This window comes from Trachemys scripta, chromosome 7 (assembly GCF_013100865.1).
Source record: "Trachemys scripta elegans isolate TJP31775 chromosome 7, CAS_Tse_1.0, whole genome shotgun sequence".
NCBI classification, from domain to species: domain Eukaryota; kingdom Metazoa; phylum Chordata; order Testudines; family Emydidae; genus Trachemys; species Trachemys scripta.
Window position 1 is genome coordinate 107,928,648 of NC_048304.1, and position 20,021 is coordinate 107,948,668.

The window sequence follows — 20,021 nt, forward strand, 5'->3', positions numbered from 1 at the left end:
TGAGGATGGCATTTTTCAGAACAGAGCAGAAGTTTTAAACAGCATGTTTGCAAAAATGTAATCATGTTAATTATTAGAATAATATTCAAATATAATAAAATTATGCTTCTACTAGGCTTAAACCAACTCCCACTGAAGTTAAATGGAAGTTGGATAGGGCCCATATAGACCAAGTTGATAAGACTCCTGACCTACACATGTCCTAAAAAGACTGGTGTAAATGGAGGATATCTGTAACTTGAAGGCTTTAAATCAAGATTTGAGGTCTTCAGTAACTCAGCCAGAGATTATGAGCCTTTTGCAGGAGTGAGTGGCTGAGGTTCTGTGGCCTGTGGTGTCAAAGAGGCCAGACTAGATGATCAGGATGGTCACTTCTGACCTTAAAGTCTATATCACTCGCCAGCATCATCTACATCAACAGATAATGCCCTTTTCATTAAAGTATGGTTAATATATTTAAGGTGTATGTTAAGTGAGGAATGTGACATTTTACTGTCATGATAAAACAAATTGTAAAGCAAAGAACTTAAAAACATAATCCTTAGTCTATTTTACAGTAATCACAAAGCCGATTAACGAAAAGCTACAGAGTTCGAAGAAAAAGGAATATGTACCTGAACATATGACACCAGCATCTCCATAAAAACCACATGTATTCGGCCAATTTTCATAAGGGCAATACCACAACATGTCTTCAGAGCCAGTACAGCTCACTTTAGTCATCCAAGGATCTGTCGAACCTTCACCAAAATAGCTATTTCTCAGAGCAGCAACAGGCTCACCACAGCCCAGTTGCCTGCACACAACTTGTGCATCGTTCATGTCCCACAAATCACCACAAACTTTTACCCAGCCTTCAAAGTGAAGGATTTCAACACAACCTGCACAGTGGTTTGACCCATTTACAAGTTCCAGCAACAGCACTGTGAAAGACTCACATCAATTAATTGCTAGACTATTTGTCCATTTTCACATGCAGATGTTTTAATACTTCTCAGTTACCAATTAAAATTTGTCCCATATTGGCAATGCAATGCCATTTATTGAGAAGCTAGTCATCCTCCTTTAGCTCCTGGCTGGCCATAGCCCTATCCTCGTTGACGTGATTGTCTCAGCAGAGAGTCCAAGGACTCAGTGGTCAATGTGCCTCACCCGAGAAGTCTCACCAAATGAGGAATATTGGCCTACGTAGCAATGGCTTGTACTGTGTTTTTTCTGTGAATGAATAGGAGACTCTAGGCTCCAGCATTCTGAACCACCTTTCCCAAGCATGAAACTCACTTCACATTTCCAGGGTTTCAATTTAATTACAGACATTCTTAAATTCACAGGGCATTGTCATTTTGCAAGACACAACACAGAAAGTTGTTAGCTAAATGCATAACATTGTAAATTAAAATCAGTACAAATGTAAACAATACTGTATGTAGACAGACTCACCATCACCCATTGTTTGAACTGGAAAAAAAAACATAACACCAACTATATTAGTACAAAATACTTAGGCTTCTAGAAAGCTTTTCTTTTTTCCTGCATAACTGCAGTAACTTGTTTTGAAAGCATAAATTTTTCTAACATACAATATTGTCTGGCACTAGAGAGAACTTCATACAGGGTCCACACTGTGTGTACCCCAAAACTCTGCTCATGGTGCTCCCACTACCCCTGCAAAAAGGGAGGTTTATGGCAAAGTGTGAGAGGGGCTGACTGTTCTGTGATTACATGAAGAACTGCTGCCTCCAGGGTTACAGTAGCATATCAGAGCAGCTCTGACTTCAGACTCCCGTAGATATTCCCAGCCCCCTCTGAAACCCTCCTCTGGCATCAGTCCCTGCGAAAACTCTCTGGTCACTACAACTAAAGTCGATACATTGCTGCACATCACGGTGCTTCTTTAAGCACTCATCTTTCTATTTTAACCCATGTGACAATACTTAGGTCCAAGCCAATACAAACTAAAGGGTTTGTTTCTGATATAGTGACCAGATGTCTTACATCTGAGTCCAGATATATTACATCCACTGCCTTCTTCACTCACTGCGTTCCTCAAAAACACTGATCAGTTTTTTCTCCTATGATACAGTCTTTCAAAGCTCAGGTTACCCATAGTTATTATTCATATGCTTAGTCTTCTGCAGTCATAGAATCATAGAAAATTAGGGTTGGAAGAGACCTTAGGTCATCTAGTCCAAAGCAGGACCAACCCCACTTCAATCATCCCAGCCAGGGCTTTGTAAAGCTGGGCATTAAAAACCTCTAAAGATGGAGATTCCACCACCTCTCTAGGTAACCCATTCCAGTGCTTCACCATCCTTCTAGTGAAATAGTTTTTCCTAATATCCAATCTAGACCTCCCTAACTGCAACTTGAGGCTATTACTTCTTGTTCTGTCACATCTGCCACCACTGAGAACAGCCTAGCTCCATCATCCAGTCATCGTGCTAGTGGTTTCATTTCAGTGAATATGGTCATTAAACTGTAAAATTCTATTCTATATTTTCAGTAGGTGGGTACAATATAAAATAGATACAATATTAGTAATGCAAAGATAAAATAGAGCTTACAAGTGGTTGTTGGCTCTAGCGTCGTAGTTGTAGTGGTGTCAGGAGTGGTTGTAGTAGTTTCATAAGTGGATGTAGTGCTCTCTTTTGAGAAAACAAAGACAAAAATAGTTCGGATGAACATGCAGAAGAAAGGCAAGAATGCGAGAAGAATGGTGGATGTGTTGTGATCGGCGCAGTCTTCATGACAGCTGAAGACCGATCGATCCAGGTGATCCATTGGCTTGAGTGGAGTGACACTGATTTATATCAATTGAGGATGTGGCCTAAACATTATTTTAAATTAGCATTTTAATACATCCGAAGAGAGAACAACAAAGCTAAATGATCAACTCCTTCAATTGCCTTCAAGTCCCATTCAGTCAATCTTGTAGAACAAGATTTCCTTTCTCCTGACATCACAATAGTAACAGTGGTGGCAACAGCTACAAAAAAGGTTGGCATTTCTAGCACTCTGTAAAAAAGCAAAGAACATCTCAGCAGAAAGGAAGAAGATTGGGGAGAGAGATGGCTGGATAGATGAAAAGAGCTAGGCTGGTCATAGGGAGGGATCATAAATATCGTTCATATTTCTTGATGATTTATAGCTTACAATCTAAAGTATGGATTTGTAACCTAACTGTGCACATAGCTAGTCTATGAAGCCACTTAGCTTTGCCCTTTCTCTCCCATTGCTTGTTAAACCAACATGTTACAACTTGTCTTAGCTAATATTGTAAGCTCTTACAATGTGTTTGAAGCCACTATTGTAATACAGATAAATAATAATTTTTAAAATATATGTGTCCACAAGGTGGTGCTAAATCTTTTAGATCCATGAAAGACATTCATTCAAAATAAACCATTGAACACAAGGTGATTTTCTTTTCAATGAGCATGAGTTTTTGTTGGAAAAATCAACTGACCACAGGACAATACCACTATCATTTCAGCCATTTCTCTCTCAAACATATTTAGAAATAACTCAGACAGCTATAATGTTAAGTCTAGTATAGTTTTCCTTGATGTCAAATGGTTAGAAAAAAATAATTTCTAAAGACTTTGTACACGTTGGCCAAACATATTCTTGTTCCTTGGCCTCTTCTTGGTCCTAGCTTTAAACCACATAATCTGTCTCTGCGCAGGGCCTGAGTCTAATCTCACAAAAGTGAGAAACAAGGCTCCATTGAAGTCAATTGTTTTTTTGGGTCTAAAGTCAGTATGTGAGATCAGAATCAGGCCTATCTTGTTTATAAGGGGCCTGTCTCCCTGGCATACTTCAGCTGGATCCAGCTAAACTACTGGTGGTAGTTATGTCATTTGAAAAAGAAACTACATTCAGTTTAAGTGGTGAATATTGAATCATTCTATGGTGAATATTATAATAAAACAACAATAGAATGTTGCTAGTACTATGAATTAGACATAAAAAGTGGTTCCATGGTGGGGGTCCCAGACACACTGCTTCATCAACAAGTATACTGCTTTATTAGCAAGAAGTGATTTTGCAGGGATCAAAATATTCAGTCTCCCCAGAAATGCATGTTAGTGGGTGATCATTTTAACAGTAGTGGGAAAATCAATCAGCAGGGCCAGCTCCAGGGTTTTTGCCGCCCCAAGCGGCGGGGAAAAAAAATGCTGCAATCGCGATCTGCGGCAGCTCCACCACGCCGCTTTCTCCTTCGGCGGCAGGTCCTTCGCTCCGAGAAGAAGCGAGGGACCCGCCCCCGAAGAGCCCGACATGCCGCCCCTTCCCCTTGGCTGCCCGAAGCACCTGCTTGCTGGGCTGGTGCCTGGAGCCGGCCCTGCCAATCAGAGCCCACATTAGACAATTCCTACCTTTGACAGTGCTGGAATATTTGAACAAGGCAGTAACTGAAGGTCTGGTGACTGCGAGGTGTGGCCTTCAGTCTTGAGGACCATAGTCAGCTGACACACGTTAAACTAGCTGCACTGGGCTTGGGATAGAGAATCAAGGAGCCATAACTGGTTGTTGGTTCTCATCATTTCTTCTTTTCCGCTCTGTTGGGTGGCTAGTGGGGGTAAAGGAGCCATCTGTTGCTAAGTACTCTACTAGGTTTAGGCAAAATCAGTTCAGCTTCTGCCCAACACTATGGGTTGCACACCCCCACAAGGAAACAAACTACTGTCCTTTCTCACCTGCAATGCAATAGGTGGCCAGCAGGTGAGCTGCAGTAAGGACAATCAGGGATCACCAGAGTGTTCTCAGCTCCCTCAGAGCTGCTCCTGGGTCTGCATTAGAGTGACCAGACGTCACGATTTTATAGGGACAGTCCTGATATTCAGGGCATTTTCTTATATAGGCATCTATTACCTCCCCCCATTCTGATTTTTCAGATTTGCTCTCTGGTCACCTTAGTCTGCAGGGAAGCAGTGGGATGTAGTTGGAGAGTCAATGCTCCTATCACAACCTTATACTGATAGGGCTGATTCAAACACTGGCATTTAAAAAATGCAGGACACAGCACAGGGTCCATTTCCACAGCACATTTCCAATTTCAAATCAAATACAGTATTCTTTACAGTCAGCTATCTAGGGCCACAGCTGGGACTGTCCTGGGGCAAATGACTGCAGATATTGGCCAAATGCATCCAAGGGAAAAGTTGTTGTACTTGCTCACCAACAGAAGTTATTCTAATAAAAGATATTACCTCACCCACCTGGTCTTTCTTATAGAGAAGTGCTATAGAATTTAATAGAAAATTATACCCTATCATTTTAACTGTTCTAAAAGGTATTGATATTCCTGCTATAAAATTCTATACGATTCAAAAACCTACAGAAATGACATCACTACCATTATATTTTATAATTTTTAGAATAATCTCTAGCAAACCCTATTACATTCCTACAGAATTCTGTAACCCTATAGAGTATTCCATATGGGATATGTAATTAATACATTGCACTTACATCCAGGTAATTCTACTGAAGTGTATTCATATTGGTAAGGAAAACATTCCAAAACCAATATATTTATTTCGTGATCAGTTTGTTAACATTTACCAAATCATTGTGCACTATACCCATACCCAGCCAAGTTAAAAGGGTGGTGTATGTTTTTTGCTGTTCTTGTTGGTTTTGGTTAACTGAGCAAAAAGAAAGAATGACTGAATCAATGTTCCAAAGCTAACAATCTTATTTAAGCTTGAAAAAAAAATCAAAAGTGGCTCAAGTAAATTATACCAAAATTTCCCACAAATTAAAAAGGGTGGCCTGAGACTAAACACAAAATAATTTATCCAACTTCCCCCCACGCAATTTCTGAAAAGCTATCACCTCCAGGGGTTTTTCATCTGTTTGTGGACCCATAATATCTGTACCACTGAAACTGCCAAATAAATGCTTCAAGTAAACAGGTCCTTATTTGCAAGCAGCATGTACAGTAAGGATAAATTAAGCTACAGATGCACAAAGAGCACCAGCAAAACTGCTCATTTATCTATGAACACATCAAATTTGGTTGTACAAATTCCTGTTTGCAGATAGGATATTGAGACTTTAAAGTTTCAAAAATTTCAAGGGTCAAACTAAATTTGGAATCAAACCACAATGCTATTGGTAAATTAAAGGTGACCTGAAATAATTTTTTCAGTTCTCTTGCACTTTCAAAAAAATAATAATTAAAATCTGTTTGAGTTGACCTGAAATTGAAAGTGCTAAAAAAAATTATGAAAATGACTTATTTTAGGTCAAATAAAAATGTTGTGTTTTGGAGCATTTTTAAAATAAAAGCAAAGGAAATAAAGGGCTAGATTAACAAACTACTAGGGAGGAGGATGGTGGCTGCTTCTTTATGCCCTTTAGCGCCATAGTAGGGCACACCCTCAGAAAGTGAGACACCCATGTTCAAGTTCCTGCTCCAATGACTAATTATTTATACAAGTGGAAGAGTGTTAAAGGAAAAACACGCACAAGCTCCACACCAAATGTCCCATATCCCAGTGCCTGGGGTGCTCTCCTGCAATATGGGAGGCAAATTCAAATCCCTGCTCCAAGTCAGGCAGCAAGGAGAACTGAACCAAGACATACCACAGCCCAGGTGAGTGTCCTAACCACAAAGCTAAAGGTTAAGTGAGACACCACTGCTTGCTGTCTCCTCTTCTTGCCATTTACTTAAGATTTCCATTAGGGATGTAATTCTACATATCTGCTCACTGCTACATGGGTGAAAGGTGCAAAAAATATAGAGATGCCTGAAACAGCAAATGGCATAATGCATAGAGAGCACTGCAAATAATCTCTCCTGGCCACTGGGAAGCAGTGGTGGAGGGATTGGGCAGTAATGGGGAGAGCTGAGAGAAAAAGAAGAAACTGGAAGAAGCAGGGACAGTCTGGGGGAGGAAAGTTGTAGAGAGCAGAGGAGAAGAGAGGATGGGGAGAGAGAGAGAGAGAAACACAAAAAGAATGGAGAAAGAAAGATGTCTAAGTCAAGACCTTCAAATACTTGGGAGGCCAGCCACCTGTTTAGCAGGGAGTACAGAGGTTGATCAGATCCCATGATTGGTATGTTAGGAAGGATATTTTAAGTTAGTGAAGGAGACAGACTTCTGAAGAAGCTGCCCTGCTTTAAGGTTACAATTAGGGATCATACATATATTCTTACTCCCCTGTTATAATCATTCATAAATACACTGAACGGATAAACACAAGCTATCGCACCCTCACCCTTCACAAATCTCATTTAACCGAGGGCCTGATATGAATGGAAATAACTATAATGCTGCTTAAATACTAGTTATGAAAATCACCCACACTGTTTCCAGGTACAAAAGTCCAAATTATATCACATGAGCTTTACAGGCTTGTTTAGACTAGGTTGGTTTACCATTTTGAACAGATTACCCAAACTAATGACAAGATAACAAGAAAGAAGATCACTTACAAAGGGGAAGATGCAGCATACTGGTGTGTAATAGTTCATTTACCCCAAGTACACTCTGATAATTTCACAGTTCTATCTTATTACATTTTGTTAAAATGTATTTAATAAAATATTAGCTGGGTGGTTCACCATGCACCTAAACATATTACTTTTGCAGCACTTGACAATAAATATGCCCTTTAGGAAGAGAACCCACATTACTCCTTAATTCGCACCCTGAACACCAAGATTTGGAGACATTAAATTGTTAACTTACAGGCTACTGATTGACTTGATTTTAATTGTGGCACAAGCCACTAACACAAAACACTAGGTGGTGGGAGCAAGGTTAATTTCACCATACTAAGCAGTTTATTTAAATGGTTCAAATAATACTTACAGTTAACTAGTTTGTTTGGCTCACATTTTTCAACAGAACAGAGCTGTGCTATCCAACGTGGCCCTACACCGATACTACCTTCAATCTTTGCACAAAGCTCCCATTAGCATGACTGGGAGTTCTAGATGTGGACCCAGTGAAAGTGAGCACAACTCTTTACATTTTTGTAAGAATGACTTTGCAAAAATGGTAGGCATTGTACCTGTGGTAGTCTGCAGAGCTCCGGAAATTGTCAGGAACATCCAAATGAAGATCATTGTGGCACCCATCTTGTGAGGGCTCCTGAGGAACGGAGCATCAGAATTTATAGGCTCTGACTATGGAGGGGCGTGGCTCAGTCTGCTCTGCACCTACAGTAAATCAATACAAAGTGAATTCCAAAGGTGTTTTCATTTCAGTCACAAAGGAAGGTGTGTTTAATTTGTTCCGCATTTCATTTTATTTTTATAACCTTGTGGTCTCTGCCGGAAGATAATATTTAAGCAATAGCATTTCACACTTCTTGAAGGAGAACTTTTGGCATAAATTATTCCACATAAGTTTGACTCGTGTATGAATCAAAAGTTACCTCTAGAGTGGATCCAGATGCTTTATTCTTCCCAGCTACTGCTGGTGGCACGAAAGGGGGAGAATCTTTGAGACTGTAGGAAGTGGTGGGGTGGCCATTCCCCAGGAAGGAATTTTTCATGGTGTTTGAAGGGTCAATCAGTTGTCTGCAGTACATAATTCAGGACTGTGATTGAATCACAGCATCACATACAAATATTTGGCAGTAGTTTATTTCATATTTTATTAGTGTCTTATTGACTTGTGACATTTGGGGGTTCTCCCAGGCCAGTAACAGGTTCGGTCACTGTTTGCCTTGTAATCATGGATGTCTTGTGGCTGTGCAGCTTTGATCCAGAGCGCTGACCCCAGCAGCCTGCCAACAGCCCACTAGCCTCGCACGGGCTTTGCCCAGCTTGGTTAATCTTCGTGGGCTGAACTTAGTATCTTCCAGCCCCAAATTCACCCCAAAATCATCCTACTGCAGGGATCAATACCTCTCTCTGGACCCTCACAGAGAAAGTATTAAGTTCGCAGCCTCCACAGAGACAGTAAAACACTGTTAGTATATAGGCTTGTTTGTCAGCCTGGGATAGAATTTTGGGTTTGACCTTTTGATACTCTTATACTAACATGAGTGAACAAAGATACTGGGTGTGTTGCTTCTGCCTAGCCAGATGGGTTTGTTAGTATAATGGGAACAGATCAGAACAGTTAAAATGTTGCAGGTGGGAGTGTAATATATGAGCATACAGTGGAAGGCTGCCTGGCTCTTCTCTAAAGGCAAAGTCAAGCAAACAGGTGGGAGGAACAAAGAGGGTTTTGGGGGAAGGTATAAAACACTAAAAGACCAAAGAAATGCCTGTCCCTGACCGTAGCACAACCTCACCCCTTACCCCTCCCATGGGGTCAGGCCCACCGACAGGAATTCCAGGCCCCAGGGCAGAAGAGTCAATGGGCCCCTGCGAGCTGCTGGCTGCACTGCTGGGTGCGCTTTTCCAACACAGATAGGGCTTCCACATGCCTGCCCGGCTGCCTTAACCGCCACCAATACCACCCCACACACGCCTAGGAACACAGCTGCCGACTTCCAGATTTCCCGGGGGGGCTCAAACCCCCGCTCATCCTAGGCCCCTTTCCCCAATGCTCCAGCCCCGCCCCACCTAACCTCTTCCAACACCTGTTCCACCTCCTCCCCCCAGGGCACCCCATATACAACTGGGGCCTCTCCCTAGTGGGGGGGCATGATCTAAAGGGCAGGTTATGTGGCCCCCCCCTACCTCCATGCCCACCCCAGGGCCACTGCACTCTCCACGCCCCATGTTACCTGCGGGGGAGGGGGTGGCTCTTTGTCTTCCCACTGCACCCCCCCCCCCCCCGCCCAGCACATTTTGCCACTCTCCCTTGCAGGCAGGAGCTCAGGCGGGGAGCAGGAGGGAGACACTTTTAATGTTGGATCCTCCAGTTTGCTGCTCTGCTGCCCTACCCAGCAGCTGGCTGGGAGGAGGCGGCTTCCGCTTCCTGCCCAGCTTGGTAGCCGGGGACCCCGGTACCCAAGCCAGGGGTGGAAGTCAACACCCCAGCCAGGCTCTCTCAGGCAACCGCCAAACAGGGCTGCAGAGCAGCATCTCAGTAGATGGAAGGGGCTGGTCCAGTAACCTGATATTCCATGATTCTATGTAAGGGGTGGGACTGTGGGTGTGCATTACAGGTATATTTGGGCCTGCTAAAAAGGAGGAGGTGGGAATAGAGACACAGGCAATGTTCTGCGGCATCAGAACTGGGAAGGGAGACACAGGGTAAATGCTCTGCAGCATCAGAGCTAGGAAGGGGGACCCAATAAACATCACATTGCCTGAACTTCAGACTTCTGGTCTTCTGCTTTCTGTCTGTGTGACAAGAACCAAGAGAGGGGGAGAAGGGAAAGCCCTCTCACACACTCCAACCTGTTAGCTGTCTATAAGCGCACACTTCGCTCATCTTACATAGCACCAATGTTTTATAATGAAAGCAAAATAAGTTTATTAACTGAAGAACAAGGACTAAGTGATACCAAGTAAAAGGGATAAAGGTAGAAATTGTTATAAACAAATAAAAGTGAAAATATGCTTCTAAAAGACTAAACCTTAACCAGCAAGATACAATCATGGTTCAAGATGATTTCTGTCACTCAGTCTCCTTTCCTGCTTTTTTCTGGCCAGGACCCATCACAGAGATCAAATCGCTTGGTTCCTTTGTCTCCTAAGGTAAAGGATAAAGAAAATCTCTCTCTCTCTGTGTTCCTCATATCCCCAAAAGGACTGTCTGTGTCTGACAAGTCAGGAAGGCCTCCTGGGGATTCAGTCTGGGGTGCAGGAACCATGTTAATTCTCTGTCTCTTGAGTTCAGGATCAGGATAACCACTGCTAGCTTAGCGCCATGACATTGTTTACTGCTAATATGTAAATTGAGGAAAACCCACATTCTTTTGTTTAGGACAGACTGTTTAGCCCCTTTACCTAGATTAGGCTGTCTGGTCTTAAACATGGGTTAGTAACATCATAGAGAGGGAATTCATAACTTCACATATAACATTAACACATGGATTTTACAATGATATTAATACTCAGCATGTTATTAGTTTTTATATGATAACCTACACAATACCTTTGGGATAAATACCATGACAACAGAGTGTTGGGTGTAGTGAGTTGGATGGCTCTAATGAGTGACAGCGTGCTCTATGGCTGTGGGCATCAAGGGCTCTTAGGATCACATTACTGATAAGATTTTAGGGGGAAAACAGACTTTGGAAACTGTCTGCTGGGCTCCCCCACATTTTCACAACTATTGTCATGAACACTTTTGTCCCAATTAATGTCACACACAAATTCAGCTGCCTTCACTATTCAACCTTCCAAATACCATGGATCATCACAGGGTATAAGCCCCAATGGCACTGCCAGTGACGTGAGATTGGGAAAATCACCACAGTTAGAGCTATGCAAAATGTTTGCAGTAAAATCTGTAGCCAACATAAACTCATCTCTTTTTGGTCTGAGCTTTGACTTGAGTTTGTGATTTTAAAAAATTTTGAGAGAAAGATTTGCTAAACTGCACGAACCTTTCCAGAGAACCTGGATCAACTGATTTATTTGCATGAAAGTCATGGACAAATCTGTGGATTTTACACAAAATCAAGTGAAACCCAGTGGTTTTCAATTAGACTCTATGTTCATTGAAACCTGAAATGCAATGTAGAAAAGTAGAGGTTGAAATGAAATTTAAACATATTTTTGTATGAATTCCTCATTGAGTTTAGCATAGCTATAATCACAGTCAGCTTAAATATGAATTTTTCTTATGCCATCAGAGTGCTTGGGCCATGAACAAGGATCCACCATCCCCATCTATTATACTGTTTGCCAGAATGTCTATGTTGTGTTTCTATAACTTAACTTTTTTTTTTTTTTTTTTTTTTTTTTTACACAAAGACAAGTTGTTGGCCTCTCACTCAATGCCCAACATGAAGGGCCAGTAGACTGATTTTTTCTCTGATCCCATTTGACCTGTCGGCCTTGGGTGGCCCTACCAGGATTTAAAACGCCTGCTGGCATAGCTCTCAAGGTCACACACAAGCCTTTATATCATTAGCCAACCTCTTTATTTTTGGAACATTTCATAAGATATACCGTTTTACAGCCATCTTTTGCCATCCACCAACTCAATCCCAAAAAGTTAAATACATTGAGAATCAATTGTACAGATTACCAGGAGGGTTCTGAGGGTCAGGCATGGCCTCTGGACCACATGCTCATAAGCCCTATTGTAGATCATGTGGGATTATGTTCCAGCCCCTGAGATGGGTGTAAAATGAGTACAGTTCGACTGAAGTCAATGGAGATGCATTTACATCAGCTAGAGATCTAGCTCTGATTATACAGAATGTGCTTGATTTTGTTGTTGTTGTTGTAATACTGTATTCTGCATTACCTAGGTGAACATGGTAAAAAATGGTTGGTGGACATTCATTTGAAATCATGGCCTTTGGTTTCTGTCACATTTTACATGCTGCTCTTAAATGGGTTTGGGTTACAATAATGTTTAGTAACTATATTATTTCTTGAGCACTCAGAAAAATAATAGGTGCCTCCTGAAACACATTCAGATATTGTCTCTGCCCTCAATAGCACACAGTCCAAATTCAACAGCTACAGCAGTTGAGAGTCAAAAGGGACAAAAGAAGAGAGGAGGGTACAAATGTTATGGTGAAAAGATCACATCCACACTTAGTGAGTCGTACACAGCTTGTACATTTAGGCTGTTTTCTTCCTTACCACACTTCATGCCGACCAGATGGCAGAAGTAAATATTTTAGAGGGATTTGAATGTGGCAAGGGTGGTGGCTTGGGAAGATGTTCCATACATACAAGGAGAGCAGTAAAGAAGGCACAAAAACAAAAGTTGATGAAGCAAGTGGGGGAAGCATAAAGGCTGGCACTGTTGCAATGGAATTAGGAAATGCAAAAAGCAAACGGTCAGAGATATAGTTTCAAGCCTTGAAAGCAAAGCACAAGGAGCTTAATCTATATGTAATAGGGGACAGCCAAGGCTATGCTTAAAACGGCAAGTAAATAGGATGCTGGTTCTTCTGTGTTGAAATAACCATTTTTTTCATGTGAATAAGGAAAGTCATGCATGAAAAAGATCATTACTCACAATTCCCCTGTTTCAGACATCTTGGCAGGAAAAAGAACCAATACTGATTGACTTTGCTGACCAATCACAAACTGATCAGCAAAGCAAAAACAACCCAGAGGACATTTCTTCTCTCAAACTCTTAAAACTATTATGAATAGCAATTAAATTAATAAAAATCCATTCACAAATGGTTCAAGCAGAAAAAAGGGCTAAATTGGTCAGGTAATTTATTCACAGTCCTTAATTCTGCCAACTGTTTTTTTCAGCTCAGACCTCAAAGTGTTTGCAATTTCTTTCTCATAGATTAGTTTTAGGAGAATTCCATTGTCAGACAAGCCCTTCATTGTCAGTGTGAATAAATAAAAAATATAATGAAAGATTAATGTGGGCACTTACTGTACTAAAGGTGCTTTCTCCCTTCCAAGCCATGGTGTCTCCTGTAATATCTGGATAGATTTTCATGGGCACCGTCTTCTGTTTGGCTTTTTCTAATAACCATGAGGTCTTTTCCTTCATTGTACTGAAAAAGAAATTCCACAAAGTTTTGAGAAAAACCCTCTGCTGAAATTTCTGTTCTGTCAACATTCCCTGATGTTAAATTCAATTGATTATTATTACTAACTTTTTTCTAGTCACAGTGTTTTCAGTATCAGAGGGATAGCCATGTTAGTCTGAGCTCACCAGCAACCACGCACCGCACCATAACAACTCTAACTCAGGAACCCACCCATGCAACAAACCTCAATGCCAACTCTGCCCACATATCTACACCAGCAACACCATCACAGGACCTAACCAGATCAGCTACAACATCACCGGCTCTTCACCTGCACGTCCACCAATGTTATATATGCCATCATATGCCAGCAATGCCCCTCTGCTATGTACATTGGCCAAACTGGACAGTCACTACGCAAGAGGATAAATGGACACAAGTCAGATATCAGGAATGGCAATATACAAAAACCTGTAGAACACTTCAACCTCCCTGGCCACACAATAGCAGATGTAAAGGTAGCCATCTTACAGCAAAAAAACTTCAGGACCAGACTCCAAAGAGAAACTGCTGAGCTCCAGTTCATTTGCAAATTTGACACCATCAGATCAGGATTAAACAAAGACTGTGAATGGCTATCCAACTACAGAAGCAGTTTCTCCTCCCTTGGTGTTCACACCTCAACTGCTAGCAGAGCACCTCACCCTCCCTGATTGAACTAACCTTGTTATCTCCATACTGATTTATACCTGCCTCTGGAGATTTCCATTACTTGCATCTGAAGAAGTGAGGTTCTTACCCACGAAAGCTTATGCTCCCAAAACTTCTGTTAGTCTTAAAGGTGCCATAGGACCCTCTGTTGCTTTTTACAGTGTTTTCAGTGGAGTTCATGTGGGAACTATTTAAAGGGCACATAAGATTAACTAGATATTAACAGCTACAACTTTAAGAAAATCCCTATTTGAAGAGAAAATTCATGACCTTCGTAATGAGGGAATGGCACCTTAACTGCTGATCAGGGCACAGCTTGATGAAATAGTAATGAGGCAGTGTGATTCACCTGATATAGCATAGCCTTGAAGTCAGCACTCTTGGATTCTACTTCCTGGATCTGCCCCTGACTTTGCTAAGTGACCTTGAGCAGATCACTGAGTGTGCAATGTTGCACCCAGTTCAGTTCAATGGAAAAACTCCCAGTGATTTCAATGGGGAAGGATCAAGGCCAGAATTTCATGTAGTTTTAGGAGGAGGCTGACTCGGAATTTCTGACGTATGGCAGTTAAAAAGATGTACACCTTTGGAGTTCCCTCTTTTTAGTGCCTCTTTTTTTTAATATTGTATAAGTTATGAAACCTTGATTAGCACATCAAGAAGTTTCCTTCAAGATAAGGTCGTGAGAATAGAAACTCAGTCTATGTGAACAGATTTCATTGCAAACATACCAGACCATTGCTAACAACATATCAGCACTTTGTTTTCAGGCCAACTAACTGCTTGCAAGAAAACAGTGACCGCTCAGAAGAGATCAGAGCTGCACCTGCCAACAGAACATCTAATGCACATTGTACAATATCTGCTATCATAATGCAAATATTTACCAGCATTTGGAATTACAAACAGTTGTGCTAAGAATACTTGTGTCAGTTAATTCAATCTGTTCTGTGCTGGATTTCACTTGATTAATATAGAACCATTGATTTATTAAATATGAAGATAGTGATGATTAATCTATTGATTGAGCAAACAAACATCTGATTTATAGCACCACTTATTTATGGATTATATTGTTCTATTACAACAGCCATGTAAGGAAAGATCTCAGGTCAAAAGTGCTCCAGGGCATTGATCTGACTTTTGTACTCAACACATTTATTCAACATAGACAACTCCATCACATAAACCCATAAACATATCCAACAATTATCAAAGTAATCTGTAAAATTTGTAAAAGTCACGATGTGTGTGGACAATTCATGAAAAAAAAAGAAAAGAGCTAAATTCACTGTGTAGGCTGGTGGACCTGACCTCCAGCCCGGGACAAACAATCAGCCATGCCCAGTTCAGTTTGTAGCCCTTTTCTCAGTGCTCTGTTTATCCTTCAACATTAAGAAGGGAAAATGGAACAGTAACAAAAAAAGCAACAATCCTGTTCTCACCTGAGATTGTGAGACCCTCTGGCCTCTCATAGCTAATGGACTGGAGCAGCTCTCAGCCTATGGGTGTCTGCAGGGCTTGCCTGTCTTCTCACAGCCCTCCTCCACTGGTCCCAAGTAGCCCCATGGAGCGGGGATGTTCCTTTATATCTCCTGGCTCAGATCTAATCACTAAATGTTGTCCAGCTGGGTCAGATAATTTCCAGCACCTGGCCTGCTGGGCTCTTCTCAATAACAGGGTCACCTGCTTCCTGGGCCCTTAAAGGAGCAGACTGCCCTGTTGCACACTATTTTTTTGCGAATTGTTTACACCACTCTAGTCTTTACCTTTATCTTCCCCTTCTCTCTCTGCTTTGCCCACAGTGTCAGTAGCAGGTTGCCCACAGAAGATAAAATGCCAAGTGCAATATTCTGAATTATAAAAGATTTTATAGCCATTTTCAAAGGAAAGGGAAATGCAGAATGGTGCCAACTGCCTGCTCAGATTAGGGTGTGGAGAGGCTGCTGGACCCACAGCAGTGGGGTTGTGCCTGGGCAGCTGAGTTTAGTAATGGGACATGAGTAGTATAAGGGGGCTACCATCAATCAAACATAGGCCCTGCCCCCTGACCCCTCAAGACCACCCACCTGTCACCCTAAGACCTGCCCCTGGGATATTACTTCCGGGGTCAAGACGGACACATTACCAGAAGGAGGAAGTTTGGTATGGAACTAACGGAGCCAGTGCCACATCATGAGCATATTTTTTTATTTAAAAGATATACAGCCCCTTGAAAACAAATCAAGATGCTCCATCAAAATTTTTATCTTACTTATGAGCCACACAGACCTTTCTAACAAAAACACAGATAGTCACAAAGCCCTTGTCAATAGATATTTTTATTTACAGCTACCAAGTTTTATATCACGTTTGTCCCCTCACTATTCTCTAACTTAATCCTTTTAGATTTCTTACAAATAGTCTTTTTCTTAAGCAGGGTTGTGTAACTTTTTGTGCGGATCAGGTGGTCAATATAACGCTGTAAGCAGGCATCTTCTGGTTTGGTCATTTTCCTTTAAACGCTGTCAGGATCTCAACCAAATTGCACAGCATTTACCAAGGTCCTTGTGCTAAATTTTCTTGGGTTAGGCACAGACATTGCAAAGCATAACCTATGACAATAACAGCATTTAATAAGCTTTCCAAGCACAGGTCAGCTCACGGGTCCCAGAGCTTGCAGTTTATATCCTCTGAAGTCCAACTCACACAGTCATTGTGCCATTGGGCTGGCACGTCTATGACATAGCCCTCACAATCTTCGAAAAGCTTTTCCCTAAGGCAGTGACTAAGGATAGCATAAACAGCAAAACGTACAATAGAATGCATGACCTTTTTACGTTTACGACATGGCACTGGCTCAGTTAGTTCCATGCCAAGCCTCCTCCCTAAATCCGTATAGCCGTCATCCTCAGTGTCCTTGTCAATGATTTGTACCAGTGTTGAGCAAAAACAAGATGGATCTGGTTCATCTTCATTGTCTGATGCAATGGTGTCCAGGACCTACGGTTCCTCTAGAAAGGCATCATTGAGCTGTCAAGAGATTTTCAGAAAAGAAACAACTGTATGCCCCCACTGCTTGTTTTTAGATTTATGCAACCCCAGGTTGGTTCCTAACCCCATTACACCCCATCCTTGACCATCAGTTCTTAATCATTCATTTACCTGAGTGACATCTTTTCCATTCACCTTGTTCACTGGTGACTCCACGAGCCATGGTCGCCTTCCTCCTCTAGGGGGGTGTCATGCTCGTCGGGCTGCCTCACGAGCAGTTGGGTTTCAGGGTAGGGTTCTGGTGTATTCATCAACAGCTGGGCCAAAGGGTTCCCCTCGGCCACTCCCTCCTCCTCCTCAGAACTGTCGTTGATGTAGTGCTTCCTCCGAGGGTGGTCGAAGGCCCTTGGAGCTAAAACAAAGTACGAAGTTCTCACCTGGGTGGTCAAGGAGTCCATGTTTACTCTCAGCATTTCCACGATTTCTAAAACACACATACTTGGAACAAAATGGCCTTTTCCACACGCTGTTGGAACTTCCATGGGTGGTGCTTCACTCTGATTGGTAGATGGCAGTAAGGGGAGCTCTTAGAGGGGTCACATGATCCTCTTCTGCGTGGGTCACCCCACCCAAGAACTCCCACTCTATTAGTCAAATCTCCAATTGGGGTGGTCCTATGGGGGATGAAATCCATCCTGATTGGTAGAAGGCAGTGGGAGGAGTTCTCAGAGGGTCACATGACACACTTTGCCTCTGGTCATGTGTCTGTCTTGATCCCGCAAGTAATACCCCCAGGGGGCAGGTCCTATTTTGATTGATGGTAGGCCCCTTATACTACTGACAGGTGGGTGTTACGAGCAATGAAAAGAGCTGCACAGAGGAATAAGTGCAAGACAAGAAGTTTTATTGGTTCTATAAAACCCAGGAACTATGCTACATATCTTTGACTGCTGCATATCTATTAGAACCTTATCTAACTACTGACATTTATACATATATAGAGAACTCCTGTAACAGGGAAGTGGTTGGAAGCTGGGGAAAGGGAGGGAAAGCTTAGGACATCTGGCTGGGTTGTGAGGTGAAGGAGCTGAAGCTGTGGAAGAAGGAGTTGAGGGGGAAACCCGGACCCAAGCATTGGATTCTTTATTTCATGTACCTATCAGCTACCCAGCCTTCCTGGATTAGATCCAATAGGGAGAGCAGAAAGAGGGGATCTGAAGCCACACTAGCCCCTGGTGGCTAAGAAGAATCACTGTAGAGAAATAATTGCTACGTGCCTGCAGCCCATATGCCTGCATGAGAACTCACCTGGTCTGCAGGCCAGAGTCACATGTGAGCTACGTGGCTCTTGCTAAGTGTGGAAATCCAAGTTCATCTGGATATTATGTGGTTTACACAATATAGAAAGATAACAAAATCAGACACATATGAAGTTCATTGAAGCAAAGGAGTAGCTTCCAAAATAGAATGGGTTTGGCCTGGTCCTGAGACATTTCACTGCATCCCCCAACACAAGTTACTCCTTCCTAGCATATGCTCAATGTGCCTCGGGTGGCACATGACCAGGATTCATCTCCGAATTTGGTCCACTGGCTGGATCATTAGCTTCCTCAGCTTGGGACGGGTACTAACGGAGAGTGTGACATGAACGCTGATCCATGCTCCCCATTTATTCCTTACAAGCACGCCACATACTGTGTAACAATAAAATGAAACCCTGAGTTTCAACACAATGAGAGATAAAAGATCAGTAAGAATGTACAAGGAAGTGAAAAAATAATCTAGTGTCAGAAAGAGGCATATATGAAACATTGTTTCAATTGTCGGAGCAGACAGAGAAGAGTTTAGAACAGACTGAACAATGGGCAAACCTCAAATGGTCCAGTGTTCTGATTCAGATACACAACCAATCGTCTGACTGTTTATATGAACTGTGTTTGAATCTCTTCAATCAGCATAATTCGTCAGAAATGTCAAAATAACAGATTTTTCTTGCAAGCTTTCCACTTATTTCCAGCTTCCCATTAGCAGGACCAAACTGGCAGACCAAACACCTTGGACAATATCTTTTGAGAAGTCTTCAAAGATATTGTGCATGAGATACATGCACACAACTTCTAATATGGGGTGTTATTGCCCAGAAAGGTCATTCGCTTGATTTATGCCCTTTCACTTCATCAGTCTAAATTATTGTAAAGTTTCAAATACAACATCTAATCCAGCAGTAGAATTTTTACCATAAATCTAGGAGAAACCAGCAATAGAATTTTATAGATTTGTTAGTTGGAAACTTCCCTAGCCACTCACTATTTCAAAACATTCCTAAGTTTCTTGGCAACCAGTCTCTGAAAGACAGATATTGCTTACAATGTTTAAACAAAAAACAAAACATTATCCTGATGTGCTTCACTCCTAGAAGTTTCCTTTCACAATTTTAAGTGGTGTCTGCACAAATACTGATAATATTTCATATTATTTACACCTAGGAAGGAAATAACAGACCTACATATTATTAATAGTACATATTTTCAATCCATATAACCAACATTCACCTTTGGAAAGCCAAGCGAGGTCCTGTGAAGCCTTTCTGTGCTTGAACTTTTAAAGCAAACTAATTAAGAGCAGCTCTCTGCAGCTCCACGCCTACCCCTTCATCCGCCAAACCCTCCCTACACACATTTTTCCCCCACTGCATCCATATTCTCTCCTTCTACCTCTGCTTCCAGACAGTTTTAAAATATCTCTCTCTCACACCACCTCAAATATCTGCTAGTTGGCCACAAGTGTCA

At 41.9% G+C, this 20,021-nt stretch overlaps 1 protein-coding gene across 1 annotated transcript in view; it reads right to left on the minus strand.

The window, feature by feature from the left end:
- LOC117880586 (deleted in malignant brain tumors 1 protein-like) overlaps positions 1-17,690 on the minus strand; it is a 56,216-nt gene extending 38,526 nt beyond the window's left edge. Inside the window, exon 1 of the mRNA XM_034776870.1 lies at positions 17,453-17,690. Coding sequence (XP_034632761.1) covers positions 17,453-17,690 — 238 coding nt within the window. The remainder of the gene's footprint in view (positions 1-17,452) is intronic.
- Positions 17,691-20,021: the final 2,331 nt, after the last annotated feature.